Below are 19,900 nucleotides of genomic sequence, written 5' to 3'. Positions count from 1 at the left end.
GAAACCACTAATTAGGCAACAAAGCACCTCATTTCATTCCTGGAGGATTCCTATGAAATGTACCTGGTGAGGAAAGCAGGTAAATGGATATGAGGACAAGTTTGGTGAGTATGACAACTTGTAGCTAAATGCACAATGTGTATCATATGACCAGCCCTAATGTGTATCTATAAACAGTAGCTTTCCTATACATATACGTATGTGAATATATTAGAGCCAGACTGATATATCGGTCAACCAATATTAGCGGCCGATATTGGCCTATCACATATATATCGGTATCGGTGTTAATGCCTTCTGATATGTGCCGATATTTATTTTTTAAAGATATATAGGCTGCATTTTTATGTATATTACCAGTGTAGTTTACTGTTTCAGTGCACTGATGTCATTTTAGAAAAACTACATTTATTCTTACACTGTAAAATATCAAAGCCTCCATTACATATCAAGTGTTTGGTAACCACATTTGAAAAAACAAGTGTTTTACATATATATTCTGTATATAATAGATTATAGGCCAATATATCAATATCAGAATTTTTTAATTTCCTAATATCGGTATTGACCCCAAAAATCCAGTATTGGTCGGGCTGTAGAATATATGCATGTTTTTATTTTACATTAGTGGAATCGCTTTAGGAAAGAAAAGCCCACTGAAGCATAGAGCTGCATTTCTGTGACAAATACAGTAATACGGCACAATCCATGCAGTAAACAAGGGTCATTCTTTTTGTTGTAATGCAATGTTGGTTTATCCAAACACATAAAACAAGATCCTTCAAAGACCACAGTGACACACTGTAATGCTACTGGTTGTGTTTTTTTATGTCACTGTTATGAGTGACAGAGTTAATGTCAGTGTGATGATACACAGTTGAGATGTGTATGAAGTACAGTTTGGATTCTGCTGAGCTGTGTGCAGAGTTCTGAATCAGTACATAGAAATGCATGTAACCCGTTATAAACTGTAACAAGACACAATAGGAAGGGTACTCGGCTTCAGACACTTGATTATAAAATGCACTTTATCAATGCTGCGGCTGCTTTGTTTGCATGATTTGCTGGAGTTCATTATGAGAAGCAGGAGATATAACAGATTGAAGCCTTTTTCACATTGTCTTCTATTTGCACATCTGAGCCAACTTTATATTGTTTTCTGCCCCATATTCTGAGCTTAGTGGGTATCTACTACTGTGTGTGCTGGTCACACCTGATTACAAACTTCATTGAAACAAATGGTAAATGGTTGCACTTATATAAGCCTTTAAAATTCACTTCTTACTCACTCACACACTGATAGAGGCATGTTACCATGCAAGGTGCTGCCTGACGATCAGTAATGAATGTGGGGTTCATGTCTTGTGGACAGGAGGGAGATGGAACCGCCAACCCTGTGTGTGATTAGTGGACGATATGCTCTACTTTCTGACCCACAGCTCTATTATTTTGTCAGACAACTACAGAATTACAGCTCCCATGAGTCTTACACTTGGGACAGATCTGAAGACCAGCTGAAACCTACAATGTCTGGACAAACACAGACAGTGCCCCACACACACTAGACCATCATTTCATTTGGAGCTCATAGCAAACAGCATACACATCAGACAGACTCAATAAGTAGCAGAGAAGCACCTGTCTGGGGGAGATATTTGATAAAACTGCTGCTTTTCATGAGTTAACACAAGTTGATGATGCTAAACAGTACAGTGGTGTTTCCTGATGAGTTAACACATCAGCTGTGTGTTTCCCTTCATGGAACAGAGGCTTGCACTACAGTGGGACTGGACTTTGGCTTTCCTGTTATTATGAATTACAATACTTGGAAGCTGTCATACTGTAATTGTTTTATTTGAATTGGCTGCTTCTGTCAAAACACACAGCCTTTGTAGAATTAGTGTTTCATTGAACTATAATAATAATAATAATAATACCAAACCTTCACATGTTAACAAAAGTAGGCTTCATATATCTGCTGCACTTGGTGAAGCCTTTAAAATGGAAGTTGACATTATTCAGTGTTTAAATGTGCACACCAATAGTTTAAAAATAATAATAAGGGAACATTTCACACACAAACATAATTTCCGAGAAAGTAACAGTTAAGAAGCAGACCCTCACAGCTTTGTCACACTCCACTTTCCAACTTCATCTGCAAACACAAGTCGCAGGGATCATAAAACAAACTTAAAAATGTGAGACATCACAGCTGACACTGACGGAACTTCTCAAGTCCTCTCTGGACAGTCCAGCTGTAGTGTGTGACGCTGACCTGGGATGAACTATGAGCGACATACTGGGAAGAGTCTTGTGAGGTTATGATTGATTTCATTCAGATTATATGCAGATAGATACTGTATGAACAAAATTACAACCCAGTGTACACATGCTTACACACAAACAGTTTAGGCACCCAAACACAGAAAACTGTCTGAGGCGGAGTCCTCTCTGGTTGAGGAAATGAGGAGTGTCGGGTCAGGATGTAATGTTCAGTTCAGTTTGACAGTGCTGAATGGTGGATGAGAGAAAAGCAACAGTCTGTTGTGTGTTTGGATTCTTCAGTCCACTTTGACCACACTGTAGATCTTAGTAACAAACCAGAAACAGGCAAAGAAGCCAATAGTACCTGTGGACAGAGAAAGAAACTTTAATTAGAGCTACATTAAATAAAAGTAGCACAAAAACAGTAGAATATATATGAGGCTGAGGAGCTTCTCTTAGATCTCAGCTCACCTCAACACAAAACTATTCTAATCTGTTTCACCTTTATTAATCTAGGATTAAGCTGCTCCACTGCAGCAGGTGGAGGGCACGTTTCCCCCCCCCAGATGTATCCTGCCAGTCCAGGAGATTGAACAGGTGACCCTCCAGTCACAAGCTCAGTGCTCCACATATAAACTGGCTAACAACCTGAGGCATCATTCATCCTCCCTTTGCTGCTCATGTGAGGAGACACTGCTGGACTCTCAGTCTAAGTCTACAGGAATTCAACTCATTTTAAGATGCATAGCTAATAAGACTCTATCAATACATACATTTAACATTTGTTTTGAGCTTGTTCATAACTGTTCACTGTTAGCATAACAAGCTCTATATGTCCGTAAATCATAGTGTCTGTAGATGAGTGGGGACAGGGAGTTGAATATGGGGAGAACTAGGGCAGAATCAAATATCATAATATTTTTGACCAAATACCTTCATATCGATATTTTTGACAATATTGTAGAGATGACTATTGGTGCTTTCACTAAATATTAACACAATGAGATTTTTGATAAATAATCATCAGTAATGTGGATATAATGAGTTAGTGGATAAAGGCAGATAATAGAACAGTCTGTTAAGCTCAGAAAATGACATTTTTACTGTAATGCAGTAAAAACACTTATTCCATATTACGGTATTCAAAATGGTAATATGTGCGATATCTAAAAGGCGATATCTATAAAATATCACAATATTGATATAATATCGATTTATTGCCCAGTCCTAAGGAGAAGTCAAAGACACATTTCTGCATGTTTATGTTGTATGTGTGTTCTTCAGCTGTTTGACAAGCTGCTTCACTTGTTCCACTTAGGAACATCATACATTGTGATTGTTGACAGGAGGATAGAAGAGACGATACAAAGATTATATGAATATCAACCTGAAGCTATTTAACATTGACCCCAACCTCCTTGAACCTTTAAGGAACATACTGCACCGCAACATCCACCAAGGGAGGGAAGTGAGATGCACGTGTGTGTGTGTGTGTGTGTGTGTGTGTGTGTGTGTGTGTGTGTGTGTGTGTGTGTGTGTGTGTGCGTGCGTGCGTGCGTGCGTGCGTGCGTGCGTGCGTGCGTGTGTGCGCTCGCATGTGTGGAGTGAGTCCCCAGTCAGCAGCAAAGTCTCAGTATTATCAGACGTAATTATTGGAACAATAATATATTTTCTTATTTGGCAGCCAATAACTTATCAACCAGCAACATACTGTTTATCCTTAACTGTCATATCAATATGGCACAAATAAGTCACATTTGAAAAGATACCAACATTATAACATTCACCCCCTTAGATAAGATGTTTCCTTTAAACCTCCATAGAGAACCCATGCAGTAGCTGTCTCTATGGTAACAATGACAGCAGTGAATACACCAGCCCTCCTCTCTCCCTTCTATTTATATACATACCAGTGAACAAGAAGAAGATGAGAGCCATGATCATGGTGTATCCAAAGTACAGGATGGTGCTGGCCAGTCCAGTGATTTGCAGCTTGGAGAAGAAGTAATGAATGGCATAGACCAGGAAATAGACAGCAGTGAAGCCACTGGTCAGGAAGGAACGCCACTGCCAATGATAGTCCTGGGAGGAGGAGGAGGAGGAGGAGGAGGAAGAGAAACACACGGTTTTCTAAACTAGGCTCTGACTGAGGGGATTTAAAGAGAGAGTGGTTTCTACAGCCATGAACAGTGCTGGTCAGTGTTAATTCCATCACAGTAATACAGAAATTAGAACAAACTCTGAATCAAATCTAAATGTCAAGACTAAATTACTAAAAAGTTTGTAGTAGACGTGCACACATCCAGGGAAATAGAATAGGAGCTGGACCAAATAACATAATGTGAAAAAGCAAGAAAGAAGTCAGCACACTGCAGCTCCCAATGCAGGTACATTTAAAAGGTTATCACCAGTGTGTCGTCTTATTGAACTAAAACTCAACTAAATAGTCGCCATTTTAAATCCACAAAAGGCCCAGGTCACCTGACAGTCACATGATGTGCCAACCCCACTCAACACTTTTCAGGTGTACATATAGGTGCAAACAAAAGAGATAAAAAGCCATATGTAATCAACAGAAATATAATTATTTGGAAAATAGACAAATAGTATTAAATAATGTATATACATATATGTATACCAAAGATATAGATATAGATATAGATGGGACCACCTGAGCACAATAGCAGAGCATCAGGCCATATAGCCGTCATGATAAATAGACCCATCACATATTAAAAAAAAAACATTTATGACATGGGGTTTTTCTTATATGTGATGGATCTTTTATTTTATCATATTTATCATGTGGATTTATATGTGTATGATTCTGAAACATTTTAATGAGGGATCTCTTTTTTAGAATACAGAGGAACCTCTTTCAAAAAATAATCTAGCTATATTAATATTATGACAGCTATATTGTCCTATGCTTTGCTATTGTGCTCTGGGTTAGGGTCCCATTACTAATGACCACTAATGCCCAGGTCAGACCAAAGATTCATGATGAGATGAAACCATTTTACAATGTTCTAGGGGAAAGGTTGCAGTGGTGGGAACTGGCCTGTCTCACTGAAGCCAGCCCATGGTTTAAGAACATAAGGCACAACACCTGTTTCAGCAGCCAATAAGCATGTAGGAAAGTCAGCTGGTAAAGTAAGCAAACTGTCAGCTTATCAAAAGTTGGCAGAGTTGTTGTCTGAGGAAAAGAGAGCCTCGACCGTCTCGTTTTTTTCATGTTATGTCATTTCATCAATCTTAGAAAAGGAGCTGTAGCCAACTCATTATCACTATAGGCTACATTATATCCAGCTACAGAAAAAGCCTGAAAAGCCAGTCAGATGCAGATTTTGCAGACTGGTGCATTCTAATTAGATGCAAGTTTCAACTCGTCTCGTTGTGAATCTTTGGTGTAAACTGGGTTTAAGCTGCCGTTGCTCAGTTTGTGTATCATCCAGTAAGAAATCTGACTTCTCATGAGTGAAGCTCCTGGCCTGAATGATTGGGGTTAAGACCTCAGCACGTGCATATACACACACATTTATTTGATTCATTGTTGTACATTTCTATTGTATTCATACTGTAATTAAACTGCAAATGTAATGAAACAGTCACACTGCTTATGAATTATGCTTTACCCTAACAGTCTAACTAATTCTCAGCCCTGTGTTAATATCATCACTGAAACATGATGATGATAATGATCATTTTAAAAAGGTGAAAGTGATCCTGCTGTTTACCTCAGCACACAAGTGGAAGTAGCAAAGTAGGATGGTGGCTTCAGAGCAGGTGATGACCAGGATAATAAAGACAAGGAAGAGGAAGCCAAACATGTAGTACATCTGATGGGACCTGGAGGAACAGGAGGAGACATGTCAGAGCTCTAAAAGAACAGCCGCAAGTGTTCTGTTTTTTTGTGTGTTTCTTTTCCTTACCCTGTTTTTGTCATTGTTTATTTGAAGGGGTGGGAAGGGAGGGAGGTCATTTTGCATTTTCACCTTTGTTAGGAAGTAAGTTTTGAAAATGAACACCTGTATTCTTGTCATCCATATGTATAAGGTCTTCTGTACATGTTTTTTATATATTGAAAATCTCACAAATAAATCATAAATTAAAAAAGGGGGAAATGGTCAGCCATCCACCTTAACAGATACAAAGTATATGAATGTGCATTATTGGTAAGTCAGTTATGAACAAAACCAAGTTATCTTTTATTATAGCACTCCCTTGTGGTTGATATGTGTCTTTTTTTACGCAGAAGAAGAATACATAAGTGACAAGCAGAGAAACTGATGTTGGTCATTTCTAGTGCTGCAAAATGAAGCAATGATTGGAGTTCCCACAATGTTACATTTAGTATGAATAACCACTTCAGCCACAGCTAGGCGAGAATCCTTGGCTCTTATTTTATTTTATTGTATTTTTATCTTTACTTTTACTCTTTTTTAAATTGAGCTCTTATTATTCCTTTACTGTTTTATTTATTATTATATTTGTGTCTGATTATATTGTATTTTAATAACTGTACAGCACTTTGGTTCAACTGAGGTTGTTTTTAAATGTGCTTTATAAATAAAGTTTGACTTGACTTGACTTGACTTCATTTACTACATTTGGCTAAATTCCAACTGACAAAATGGTCATTGAAGAAATGTAAACAGTACAACTATAACAAAATGACGTACAAATGACTTGTAGTGTTTTAGCCTGAAACTCTTGAAACAAATCTATTATTAAATTATTAAAAAAAACACCTTGATGAATATCTCATCCTTTGATTGTATTCTTTTTTTGGTAGAGCTGCATTAACAGCCTCACTCACAACAGCATAAATATTATATTGACATTTTCATTTTGATATGCCTAAACCAGTTCCTGCTTAAGCTGCTTGTTTTTTGTATGTAGAAATCAGGTTTTAAGAGGTGGTGAGCCGTGTCACTGCCAACAGCTCCCTCACTCATCTGATACATACACACCTGTAAGGCTGCACTGATTCTCAGCTTTTCATACTTCATTCTGAAAGCAAAAACACATATGACGTTCCCATTTTAAACTCAACAGTGTTCATCATTCTTACCAGATGGAGTTTAGTATGAAGAACAGTTGAATAAATATACACCCGAAAGGCAGAATTCCTCCCATGACGATACCAGGGAATGGCTTTGTGTAGAATGACTGCTGGGGGATTTGACGAGGAATCTGATTGGTCCGCACAGGATGCTCAATACCCTTGAACCACCAGTCACAGCATGGAGAAAGAGGGAGGGGGGGATCAAACTGTCAGATAGATACATTGTGATACAGTCACTTACAATAAATAAATAAAGATGTAAAGAAAGAAAGATGACGCATACATCAGTTTCTTAATATAAACCACAGTAGAACATCGTTGACTTCATTTAGTTTAGAGGACACAGGCTCTTCTAGCTATTCACTTAGTCTTGCTGTAGTACTGTATTGTTTTTGACTGTTGGCACTTACCTGATGGCAGTTGTGATAACACTCTTTCTATAAACCCCCTTTCATTAAAATACACACCAGTATGCATTAGGTATTAAATGACGTACAGTATATGTGTTTAGATTGACTTACTGCCTTCTTGAAGCCAAAGTATGCTCCTAAGAAGGTAAGTGGCACTGAGATACAGAACCACAGAGCCAGTATGGCTACCAGGGTCCCAAACGGCATGGCTGCTGAAGAGCCTTCACCCCACAGGATCAGGTTCATCACAAAGAAATCTGCAAACACCACCCTGAGAGGAGATGGAGAAAAAGTGAAGTGGAGGTGATAATGAGTGAGAGAGAGGATACAAGTGGACTTAAGTGTCTTACCCAGGACAGAGGAAGGCTGTCAGGAGAACATTGGTCTTCCACTTCTCTCCTCCAAAAGCTGACAATAAACCAAATAGAAAGACAAAGAATGAGAGGATCAATCACCAAATCAACTGAAAGTGAAAAGCACACCCTGTACAGACTGCAGCATGTATGTTCCCTGAATCCTTTCTCACTTACATTTGTAGAGGCGGGCAGCTACATAACCAGCTGGAGTTCCCAGCAGAACCCAGAGAACGACAGCACAGGTCATCAGAGCGCCGCGGTTTGCTGGAGAGAGGAACCCAAGACAGGCAAAGACTGTGGAGAAGGAAGAGAGAGTCTCAATTATATGTTAGAAATGACAGTTAGGATGAGTAAAACAGTTACAGAGATTTACTTATACGGGACTTTTTCGGGTTTTCAAGTTTCTACCAGTTTATAAATATAGTCATTAAAGAATTAAAATGATGATTTACAAAGTTCAGATTGAATCTTTCCACAATCCTGATACAAGGGGGCACATTACACCTTTGTGAGAAGTTCTTAATGACTCAGAAGTCCTCTGGATTACGTCTATAACTAATGTAGCTCTAAAATGTTGTGTTAAAAAGTGTATTCCACAAAGATTTTTTAGGACTAACTCAGCCTTAGGATGTTTTATGAATGCAGTTCCTGAACTCTATTACAAATTGTGTCCAGCACTCAACTACATCCCCAGATGGCAGCGATTTTAAGTTTCAAACAGGATAGAAGGCAAGTGAACATTTCTTAAGCTTAAAAAAAGTTTTTTTAATCAACTTCCTCTTTCAAAGTTTAAATCGTTGATTTGTCTCAACTGTTTGATGCTGTGAGATGTTGAACTTTTTTAACTTAATCAGGCAAGACAGAGTGAGAGAGCATCAAACGGGTACAACAACAATAGTGGATAGAAGAAAGACAGGAATGATGGCGTCATGTAAAGAGCAAGTAATGAAGCATGAAACCTATAAGAAGGTTCTAGTTTGGCATCTGTAACTGATTTTTAATTCTAATAAACAACCATGAAGATAAGAGAGACATACAGAGCGTGACAAAGGTCATGATAAAGATCTGGGTTCCAGAGCCGAGGAAAACCGACAGCAGCATTCCCTTCCTGGGAGGTCGGAAAACATCTCCATGGACCAACTTCCACCCAAACTCCTCCTGAGCATCCTCCTGGAGAACAAGAAGTATGAGCAGACATGATGAAGATAGTTCATCATTGCTGTAAATATGGAACTATGAACTGACTACAGCTCCACCTCAGCTTTAAGAGTTCCTGTCAATCATGCACACACAAACTCACCACGGAGTCCATCTGATTGTATCTAGCGATGTCTTTATGCAGGGTTCTCAGCATTATCATGGCTACCATTCCAGACAGAAACAACACGATCACCAACGAGTTCATTATACTGGGGGAAAAAAACATAATGTATTAGTATGATGTTATTTTAGAGCCAAGATCCACAACAAGTGTTCTCTTTTTTTTTTAACAATATATTTATTGTTTTTTTTTTTTTTATATACACATTAAACATAAAACATACAGTCACAGGGACAGTGACATTATGAACATCCCTCCTCCCCCCACCCTCAACAGTATAAACATTCAAGGAATGAAAAACAAACATAATAGATACATAAATAAGTAAATAATAATAGTGATGATAATAATAATAGTAATAATAATATTAAATAAATAAATAAATAAATAATAATAATAATAATAATGTGAAAAATAAATAAACAAAATCAATAGTGGTCCTGTTTATTCATACCGCAAGCGCAAGTTTAATCGTTGATACCTGTCTGATCGCTCTCCAGAAACTGCATAAAACCATCCCATATCTCTCTAAACCTGTTTAGTTTCCCTTTGGTCAGATACGTTAATTTCTCCAGTGTCAAACATGACGCCATTTCCTGTAGCCACATTCCATATGTAGGGCTGTCCAAACTTTTCCACCTCAGTGCAATGGCTCTCCTAGCCTGAAGCAAGGATAGATCAATAATGGGAGCATTTTTGCGACCCGGTACAAAATTATCAGGATAAATACCTAATATACAGAGCTTTGGCTCAAGTGGGACCACCATGTTAGTCATACGTGATATCATGCAAGTTACATCTTTCCAAAATGATTGAATTTTTTGGCATTCCCACATGCAGTGCAGCAGAGTGCCAACACTATCATTACACTTAGTACAGCTGTCGGGAATGTTGGGGTTGTAAAGATGTAGTTTTACAGGTGTCACATAAGTTCTGAATAGCCACTTGTATTGTATGAGTTTTAGTGCTGTATTTATAGTCTTTGTTTGTGCCTTTAGACAAGCATTACAAGTGTTCTCTTAAGCCTAAACTCACATTAATTCATGTTTAATCCGTATTTTGGTGTGGAGCCCAGTGGATGGAGATCCATCAGCAATGTTTTGAATGATTCATCGAAATTAATTTTAATAATGTGACATCAGATTGCCCTAAACTTTAAGCTTCCAGGTAAAGTGACAAGGCATGGAGGATTAGTCAAGCTCTCTATTCACCAAACAAATCACTTGATGCAATGTACAATGTTTGAGAGTCAACATTTATATCTGAACTGAAAATCCTGGCACAAAATAAATGTCATATCAGTGGATGTCAGTGTTGTGTGAGTGTGTGTGTGTGTGTGTATGTGTGTGTGTGTGTGTGTGTGTGTGTGTGTGTGTGTGTGTGTGTGTGTGTGTGTGTGTGTGTGTGTGTGTGTGTGTGTGTTACCTGAACCACTGGATATTTGTGTGAGGCATTGACTCCAGGATGTAGTCCCATCTAGATGCCCAGCGAATATTTTTGTCCTCCTACAAACAAATACACTTGTGTGATTATTCACTTACATAAATTCATATTTATATATTTAAATGTTTAATCAGTATATTTTGCACTTCAGTGTAGGACTGGATAATCATAATAATAATGTCACATATTACATTGATTTTTTTTAGCGGTCAATTAGCGGTGAAAACTGGTTGCCAAACACACACACACACACGCACACACACACAAAAGTGAAAGAATGTGACATTTTTACACTGCACCAGTCCCTTTGTCTTGTAAACCACTCTTTCCTAATTTTAGCATCAGTTATATTATATTCAGAAAACTATGATATGAGTGTACTAACCACAAAGTTGAGAGAGTAGGTGTATGGGATCTTAAACTCTCCTGTGTATTTGTTTTTCAGCAGCTTTGGTCCTCCATTACAGTCAGGATTGTCATCATTAGGATTTTCATAGCTGAGCAGAGCAAGAGAGGAACACAAAGGAAACAGATTCCAGATCAATGCAAAGCTCAGAGCTGTCTAACTTGTATACTAAATAAATCAATACCAAGCTATTCTCCTAGTATCTGGAGTGGAAGATCTTCACATGTACTGTGGACACCAGGTGACAGTTCTTGAGTTATTCTAACATTCATAAAAGCTTCTACAGTTGGTCAAATGTGAAAAACACGACAAACAACAAACTCTATGAGAAGATTCATTCAGCTAAATTTAAACTCGGACTAGATATCAGAACATCAGCTAAAACTGTCATTCATTACCTTTTTGGTTCAATCTTGGCAGCAACCAATCGTGCTCCGAGTTGCTCATGCTCGACAATGTGGTAATGGATGGTGATGTCCACATGGTTAAAGATGTAAAAAGCATCCTTTTCATTAAAGTTAGACTGGAAAACAAAACCAAGACTGAAAAGTTCAAATCACAGACAGGCTAATAACATTGCATTGTTAGTATAAAAAAGACACACCAACAAATCTGATTAGGCCAAAACAATCATGCACAAATGTATTTCTTTAATACTGTAATGTGAACATTTAAGAAAATTGTTGGTTTTATACAGAAAGTGAGGAAGAATGTTAGTTGAATGTGGAGTAATGATTGTTTTCATGTAACACACTCACATTGACCACACAGGCGTCTTTGGGACGTCCTGCCTCTGTGACGTAACATCCAATTGGGAAACCAGGATTACAGAACTTCTGTCCATCTTCAACATCATAACACCAGGTGACCGGCATGTTATCCACAATCCTACACACACACATACACACACACACGACTGTGATGCTCACTAATGTATGCATTTGCAAATAAATGTCACTGTTTGGTCCGCACAATACTTTCTTACAAATAAATACTTGCTCACAAATAACAACTCTAAAATGCTAGTTTGCATGTAGATGGTAAGTCATCACATCTCTTCTTCCCCATGTAACACTTTTGAGTCAGAACTGATGTAGAGTAAAGTTAACAGAGTAGAGTAGAGGAACCTTTATTATCCCCACATAAAGAACATTAAGATTCAATCCTAAAACACATACAGCTAAAAGAACATACAGTTTCACAACTAAATAGCCAGAAAATACTAAAGTGCCAATCAGACATAACAGTAACAAAAACAATACACAGTTAATCAGTCCTAGTCCACATCATGGATGTATAAAGAGAAGAAAGAAGAAGAAAAATAACTCTATACAGTCATGTCATGCATCATAAGACTCAATATGGAACTGTGGAATGACTCGAGTGATGATGATTCAAATACATTTTATACTGAAATAATAATTGCTCTTTGGTTATAGAGGCCTAATTGTGCTGTTTTTTCCTCAGGATCCATTTATAGATCCCTCCAGTTTACATATGAAATCAATACAACACTGTCACAATCTTCAGTCTATACGTACACATTCCTCAGTGTTGATTGGGTGCATGTCAGTGAATCATACATACCAGTGATGTTGGTAGTTGAGTAACATGCCTTTCTTGAGGAAGTCTAGCTTGGCTTTGTCTGATGAGTTTTTGGTGTCGTATTTTCTGGTACACACCTTCTGACACACGGCTGATTTCTTGAAATCAAACTGACAAATAGAACACAGTCAACATGTGTGTGTTTCTGCACTGTTACAACTGGGACTGTTAGTTTTCTATCATCGATAACAACTATGTGTTATTCTCCACTTTGTTTATTTGAATATGTTCAAATAAAAACATAAAATATATAGACAGTGAAATATAACAAAATAGAAATTACAGTAAAATTATTTTAGATTAAAAAAAAAAAAACTTTTCAATGTTCGAAAGGCTGTAGGATGAAGTAACTTTTCTAGTCCTACCCCCTTTCTCCTTTTTTTTTTAAAGCTCCAATAATCAAATCAAGCCAATACACTTCCAAACATAAGAGAAACAAACAAACAAACTATGAAGATATTACAAAACTGAATGAATGAATTTCAATTTGACACTGAAAAATAATAATCATGTCAGATTGAAACCTTTTTCTTGTCCATAAAAATATCCCAGGCTGACATTAGTCCTCTTGTTAAGATGTGTGACAGAGGTCTAATAACACACATCATCCCCTTCAAGGAATCCTGAACATATGTGTGAATCCACTGTTGGAACCTTTTTAGACTTAAAGAGGTGTTTCCTAGAAGCATCATAACTGAAGATACTCTGAACATGGTTTGATTTAAAATGAGTCAAAATGTATATGAAATACAAAAATAAAATAACACATACACACAAATTCATTCAATACATGACCTAAAGTTCCTCTCCCTCTTCTCTTTAATATCTCTAATATATTCTTCTCTTTTGGCTGATATCCCTCTTTCCTGGTAATGGTTAATATTATGTTTTTTGTTTTTTTTTATTCTAAATGCTGCTCTTTTATTTTTAAAAGAAATGTGTGAACAGCATAATGAATACTGTGTGCACAAAACCTGTTCTATGCACTAAGTTGTAAAAAAGCTTTTTCACTCATATGGTGATGGTAAATACACAAGAGTCTTTTTTTCTCCTTTATGAAAATCAAGTTTGATTATTTAGTATCTATTCATTAATTCAGTTAGCGTATTAATCGTTTTTCTATGCTCAATTTAAACTGATCCTGTCAAACCCATCTGTTTATGCTGAGTCTATTTATTGTACAATAACATATAATGCTGTATAACTCTTATTTAAAAATATAAAAATACATTTAAGTATTTTCCATACTGTACGTCTTTTCATTGTGAGCAGTTCCTGTAAATGTAACTATATTTTTGTTTGACTGGTCAGTCATTACATCAGCATGATATCAATTTTATGTGTGTGCCTGTGTGTTTCTGTTCATGTGTGTGTTACCTTGTATGGTGAGGGTTCAATCCTCTCCCCAAAAAGAACCTGACCCAGATTCTCTGATGGTCGTTTCATGGTTTTCTCAGAGCAAAAGTCAAACCTGCACAAACAAAGGAAGCTGTGACACACCATTCTCCTCAATCAGATAACGTGTATATGTTCCAGATGATGGAGAGAACAAACCAATGAGAAGCAGCCTGGATTGCCTCTAAACTACTTGTCCAAAGAGAGCAACAAACCTACAAGTTCACAGCCAGTGAACCTGAGCAGTGCACTTTAAATCAACACTGAATGGAATAAGACATCTGCCTCTGCATGATGCTGTTTAATCATGTTGAAAATGTTCAACAGTTGTGACGTTCTGATGCAAAAGCAGGTGCTATCCAAAAATTGGCACTGAATAAACACTCATTATAATATTTTGCTGTCACTTTGAGTATGATGAATAAGAATGTTCCAAATTACATTTTACTATCTTTAGAAAGTTAATCATTTTCATAACCATAATTAATGAAAGGAATGAGAAAAAGTGAAATGAAAAAAGTCCAACAAAGAAATAGTGCAGTGCTACTCACGCAGTGTATTCATAAGGCAGAACAGACTCCACTGAATCCAGCCTGTTCACAAACAGCTCAATGACTGACTGCAGGAAAACAAACAGGACAGACACATGTTAGGAAGACAGCAGACAGCATCCTTCTGCTAAAACTCATCCATGTTACTGTTGTTGGATACTATTAGTGATTGGTTGCTTTTCTGTATTTACACCTTGGCATTATTATTGGACTGTATCGCAGATGGCTGACAGTCATCAACCACTGAGCCGTCTACCATGATAACATCTTGATTTAAAAGCCCCCCCTCCATTAAGCCCAAGTGTGACCAGGTGATTGCAAAGGAAAGTTAACTCCTACAGTGTCTTAACTACATAAAGGTAACATATACTGTATGTTCTCACTACAGCTGTGCAGTGTTTATTAATGTCTGGGTGAAGCAGTTGTTTTACACCCTGTGACTGTTGTAATGCTTTCATGTACTGTACTGTGAATACTGAATCTAAAGCCAATAGCACACAATCTAACATGTCTCAGACTCTTTAGGGGTTGTTACTGAAGGCAAGAAAGTTTTATTTTGGATGTTTTGAATGTGTTTTCTGGTCAGTCTGAATAGTTTTAACCATTTAAACATTTGAACTGTGTGCTGGGTTTTGAAAAGGTGCTGCTGGACCGGTGACCGTCACAGAAGGCAGGTCTGTCCCACTCTGTCCCTGTTGGGTTTTCAAGATGCAAAAAGTAAACCACACCATTTTAAAGGATGTGACATAACGTAACACAGTGTAAGTAATAATTTATGATGAGCTCTTTGTATTGTAAAGCATAGCCTGCACTGTACATCTGCAGGTCTTTATTATCAAGCAAAATTAAGCTTTTTGTAGAGAAATCAGAAATAACATTTGACATCCAAAAAGTGACAAAAAATGTAAGTAATGGAAAGTCAAACATAAGTGCTTGAGCTCTTTTATTATCAGTGTTGCGATTAGATAGTTTGTCCACTGGAGAGCGCTGTGATTCCACTGTTAACCTTTTTAAAACACATTATATATCTGTTACCTATACTTTTTCCGAATTCTTATTCAAGTCTGCTGAAGCTGTCAGATGGTCAAATTCAAGTGTGCGTTTCCTGTTTGGGTGCAACAGGCTCAGGTGGTATCACAGGTCATGCTTCACCTTTGTTCAACTCAGCCAATAGACACACTTTTGCACTGTGTTTGGAAATGGAGGAGTTATTGAGTTCTTTCTATGTGAGTAATGTGTCTCCTTCGTGTCTCGGCTCCTCCCAGCGAGGATGAAAGAGAAATGCAAGGATGAAGGAATGTAATTCACCATGTGGGATGTCCTCACTCACTCTGTTGTCAGTTTGAGAAGACGGCAACTACTCATGACACACAGCATGTCAACTGTCAAATATGAAGAAGTGTGCTATCAATATGTAGAAGTGATTAAACAGTAATATTGTAATGAATTTAATATAAGTTTTTGCTCTCTACATGAAGCTTAAAATTCATGTAGAATTTATTAAGAAAGAGTTTGACATGTTTTTATCTTAAATTTATGATTCAAATTCTGCACACACTTCATTTTATTTTATGAATCCATGTGTGCTGTTGGTGCATTCCCCATCATTCCTGGTCCACAGCTAGTTTTCCTGCTGTATTACAATCACATATAATATAACTACATTAAAACTGTGTTTTATCAGATCAGCTGAACAATCAATCCAAGGGGTGTTGTGTCCGGTAAAAGACTTCCACAGAGGATACCATCTGCTGCTCATGTCCTCTGAGATGCATTTAAGGGATTGGAATATCTTCCATGATGATGGAGGGAGATCAGTTTCAGGGTCACAGCCGGAGGACGGAGGAGTGAGGATGGGAGGAGGCAGAAATGAACAGAATGGAAAGCACACATTATTCTAGTTTGTTTCATTACTATTTTAGTATTACTAGGTCAGTGCCAGTTCAAAATGTACCTGTTGAGAACAGGCTGATTGCTTGGCCCTAGGCTGCTACTTCAACACACAGACAACTTCATACAGTTGACATATTGAACAACATCATGAATCAAACCAACTACAACTACAGGGTTGTGCAAGGACCAGAAGAGGCACATGCACACTCACACACAAATGGTTTTAAACTACAAGGTCCCACACCTCTGCCTAATTTGGGACCAGGAAAATGCCTGTTTAACGGCACTAAAATGCCTGATATGATGGTGAAAATATTCTATTTAACAGCACCAAAATGCCTTATGTCTCCCGTCAGAGGTCTACAAGAGGTCCGGTGTTGTGTCCAAGTCTGTTCCCCCTCCTGTTAAAACTGTGTTTACGTACCAATGGAACAAACTACTATCAGCACAGAAAACCAGTCCAGACCAACAGAATCCCACTCTGTATCAACGGTCAATTGTTGCATCATTTCCGTACACATAGCCAGTGCCTTATTTATCATCCAAATCACACGCATGACATCATGTCATTTTTTGGAGCTGAATGCAGGAAAATGTCAGTGAACAGAAAAATCATGTGACAGGGTGCCATGAAAGCGTCACATCTGAACTGACCACTATACACATTTTATTACAGAGGAACTTAGTGTTTGTGCATCTTCTGCATGTCTCTGTGGTGACATGTTCATTTCCATGTGAAATACATTATTTGAATGAGTCATGTCTCCTCTTTACATAACTTCAATAAGCTTGACAGTAGTTGTGTTGTTGCTGTTACTCTCACTCACTGTATACTGTACGAGAAGAATCCCAGTTCAGTGTTGTAGATGCTGTATGAGTTGTTTTTGACATTAAAACAAGTTTATTTTTGATAGAGTAATGTCTCACTCAATGCATTTTTAGTCAGCACTCGCAATGCAAGCAATCTCATAAAAACTGTTGTGCATTTCTAAACAATCATATCCACTGGTATACATAACAGATGTTTCTAAACCCTCTAATATCGAAATGGACATCATCCTTAAACATCGGCTGGGCTCAATAAATGACTTCTACTATAATAATAAGTGTGATAGTGAGGCTCTTATTATAATAATAAGTGTGATACTGAGGCTCTTACTATAATAGTAAGTGTGATACTGAGGCTCAGACTATAATAATAAGTGTGATAGTGAGGCTCTTACTATAATAATAAGTGTGATAGTGAGGCTCTTACTGTAGCCTACATTTTTAAAATAACATGAATACATGAGGGATCAGTATCAGCACCAGAGAGAGAACAACTCATTCGACATTTTCACTAAACAAGCCTGATACAAAGCGGCAATACCTGTTCATAATGTCATATCCAGACCAACGAAGTTGACTCTAGTTTTACATATTTAAACAATAGCTTGCTAGCTAGTTAGCAGAGTACCCATTAGCTTTGCTGATTGTTTTTAGCTAACGTTAGCATGCACAAATTAATGCTTAGTGTTGATAAGAAAGCAGCTCACACAATGAACTGTGTTTTCTATTCGTTCATTCTGTGGGAACATCTGTTGGTGAACAGCTGCACTGTGACATGTAGTGTTTACCTTGCAGTCTGGTACTTGGTCTTTATCAGCCTCACAGAAGCTAACAGGAGCCAGACCAGGGAGGTAGAAGCCGGCCGCCCGAGCCAGCAGCGCAGCTCCAAGCAGCCACCGCAGCATCTTCACAGCGGCCAGTCTTCACTCCACCTTTCTACTCTTTATTGCAGCTGTTCGTAGTTTTAACTACATCTACCCAGCACCACCATCCGGTTGTGAGGCAGGCAGACACGTCACATGCCGGAAGTCCTGCTCCGTGTTTTTTTTTCCCCAAATAAACTTTCTTCGTGGATGTTTCTCTTCTTCTTCTTGATGTTTATCGGCAGGTTTGAAACTGCTTTCAACGTATTGGCGCATTACCGCCACCAACTGGTATGAATCAGAATATCTAATAGTGTTTACAATAAAAGAAAAACAATCACATCTTGAATTGACTTTATTGTCCACCCCAGTGGAAATTTGCCCACAGCTTCCTCCAATACATTAAAAATACAAATAATTCACACCATATCATGAAGAAATTAAAAACATACACCAACACTACACATCATAACCACACATACAACTGTCAATTGTGCAAAGGAGCAGGAAAACAGCAGCAAGCATTGTAATAAGTTAAAAGGTGTCTTTAAAAATTAAAACAAATTAAAAATACTTGAGTTTGTCATGCATTCATTTCACATTTAGTGCCCGTATGGCATAACGGATCAAAGGCCTCTTATATATGTTCCATATATCTTCTCAATCAAATTAGTTGGGGTTTTTTTTAGATACAATTGATAGCACTCACTTCTTGAGTTATTTTGTAAACTATCAAATTGATTATATTTTTCTTTCTGAGCTTTTGAATCATATTTTCTTTCTTCCTCCTTCTCACAGTGTACCATAACATATTCTACTGTTTCCTCTTGTCCAGACTTTACACATCTGCCTGTATCATGCTTTCCTATTATCAGTAGTGCTATAATATTTAATCCTGTATGTCAAAATCTGATGCTTGAAATGATTTCATCTCTCCTGTTCTTTCCTGCACACCCCATCTCTCCCACTCTCACCCTCTCTCCTTTTGCTCCTTTCTTTCAATCTCTGCTTAATAATGCCCTTAATTTCTGCTTTGCTTATGCTAACTGTTATATCAACGTTATTTATTATTTTTTCAGCTTCCTTTGCAACCTTATCTACCTTTTCATTTCCTTTACCATCAATATGTGCCTGTATCTATAAGAAATATCACTCTCAGACCCATCATATGAATTCTGTATTTTGTTGTGCTTCTATCAAAATGTTTGGTTTGCTGCCTTCATAAACTGGCTTGTGCTGAGCTTGAATCTGAACAAATGATTGGGGATGACAAGATGAAGGGATAGGGGTGTAGGGTAAGGGATGAAGGGATGGGGTGAGAATCAGGGTGGAGGTTAGATGGACAAAGGCGCACAATGATGTACCAAGTTTGTGAATGTAAAAGGGAGGAACCACTAGAGGGTGAGACTAAGGAAGCTGTTTCTTCAGGCTCACCTTGATGGAGCCCCAGTGGTTCTCCTGTGTGGGTTCTTGCCCATATTGGAATTAATGGGTAG

At 37.8% G+C, this 19,900-nt stretch overlaps 1 protein-coding gene across 1 annotated transcript; it reads right to left on the bottom strand.

The window, feature by feature from the left end:
• Window positions 1-1,559: 1,559 nt before the first annotated feature.
• On the bottom strand, window positions 1,560-18,547 carry tm9sf2 (transmembrane 9 superfamily member 2). The gene is made up of 17 exons (XM_062430245.1): window positions 18,330-18,547; window positions 14,821-14,888; window positions 14,252-14,345; window positions 12,857-12,984; window positions 12,028-12,157; window positions 11,668-11,792; window positions 11,249-11,360; window positions 10,846-10,925; window positions 9,400-9,508; window positions 9,137-9,269; window positions 8,274-8,393; window positions 8,094-8,151; window positions 7,855-8,014; window positions 7,340-7,491; window positions 6,003-6,114; window positions 4,176-4,347; window positions 1,560-2,629 (listed from the first exon to the last, which is right to left on the bottom strand). The coding sequence occupies exons 1-17, from the start codon at window positions 18,444-18,446 to the stop codon at window positions 2,562-2,564; spliced, it is 1,938 nt and encodes a 645-aa protein (XP_062286229.1). The 5' UTR covers window positions 18,447-18,547; the 3' UTR covers window positions 1,560-2,561.
• Between the last annotated feature and the right edge of the window lie 1,353 nt (window positions 18,548-19,900).

The sequence above is a fragment of the Scomber scombrus genome, chromosome 12 (assembly GCF_963691925.1).
Source record: "Scomber scombrus chromosome 12, fScoSco1.1, whole genome shotgun sequence".
Classification (NCBI taxonomy): domain Eukaryota; kingdom Metazoa; phylum Chordata; class Actinopteri; order Scombriformes; family Scombridae; genus Scomber; species Scomber scombrus.
Note: the sequence above shows the minus strand (reverse complement) of the source record. Positions and strands in the feature narration are given on the sequence as shown.

Excerpts from the sequence above, each read along its gene's own strand:
- tm9sf2 (XM_062430245.1), bottom strand. The coding sequence starts at position 18,446 with ATGCTGCGGTGGCTGCTTGGAGCTGCGCTGCTGGCTCGGGCGGCCGGC. Across the intron at positions 12,158-12,856 it reads CTCAACTACCAACATCACTG|GATTGTGGATAACATGCCGG; the intron begins GTATGTATGATT and ends GTGTGTGTGTAG. Across the intron at positions 9,509-10,845 it reads ACAAATATCCAGTGGTTCAG|TATAATGAACTCGTTGGTGA; the intron begins GTAACACACACA and ends TTTTTCCCCCAG.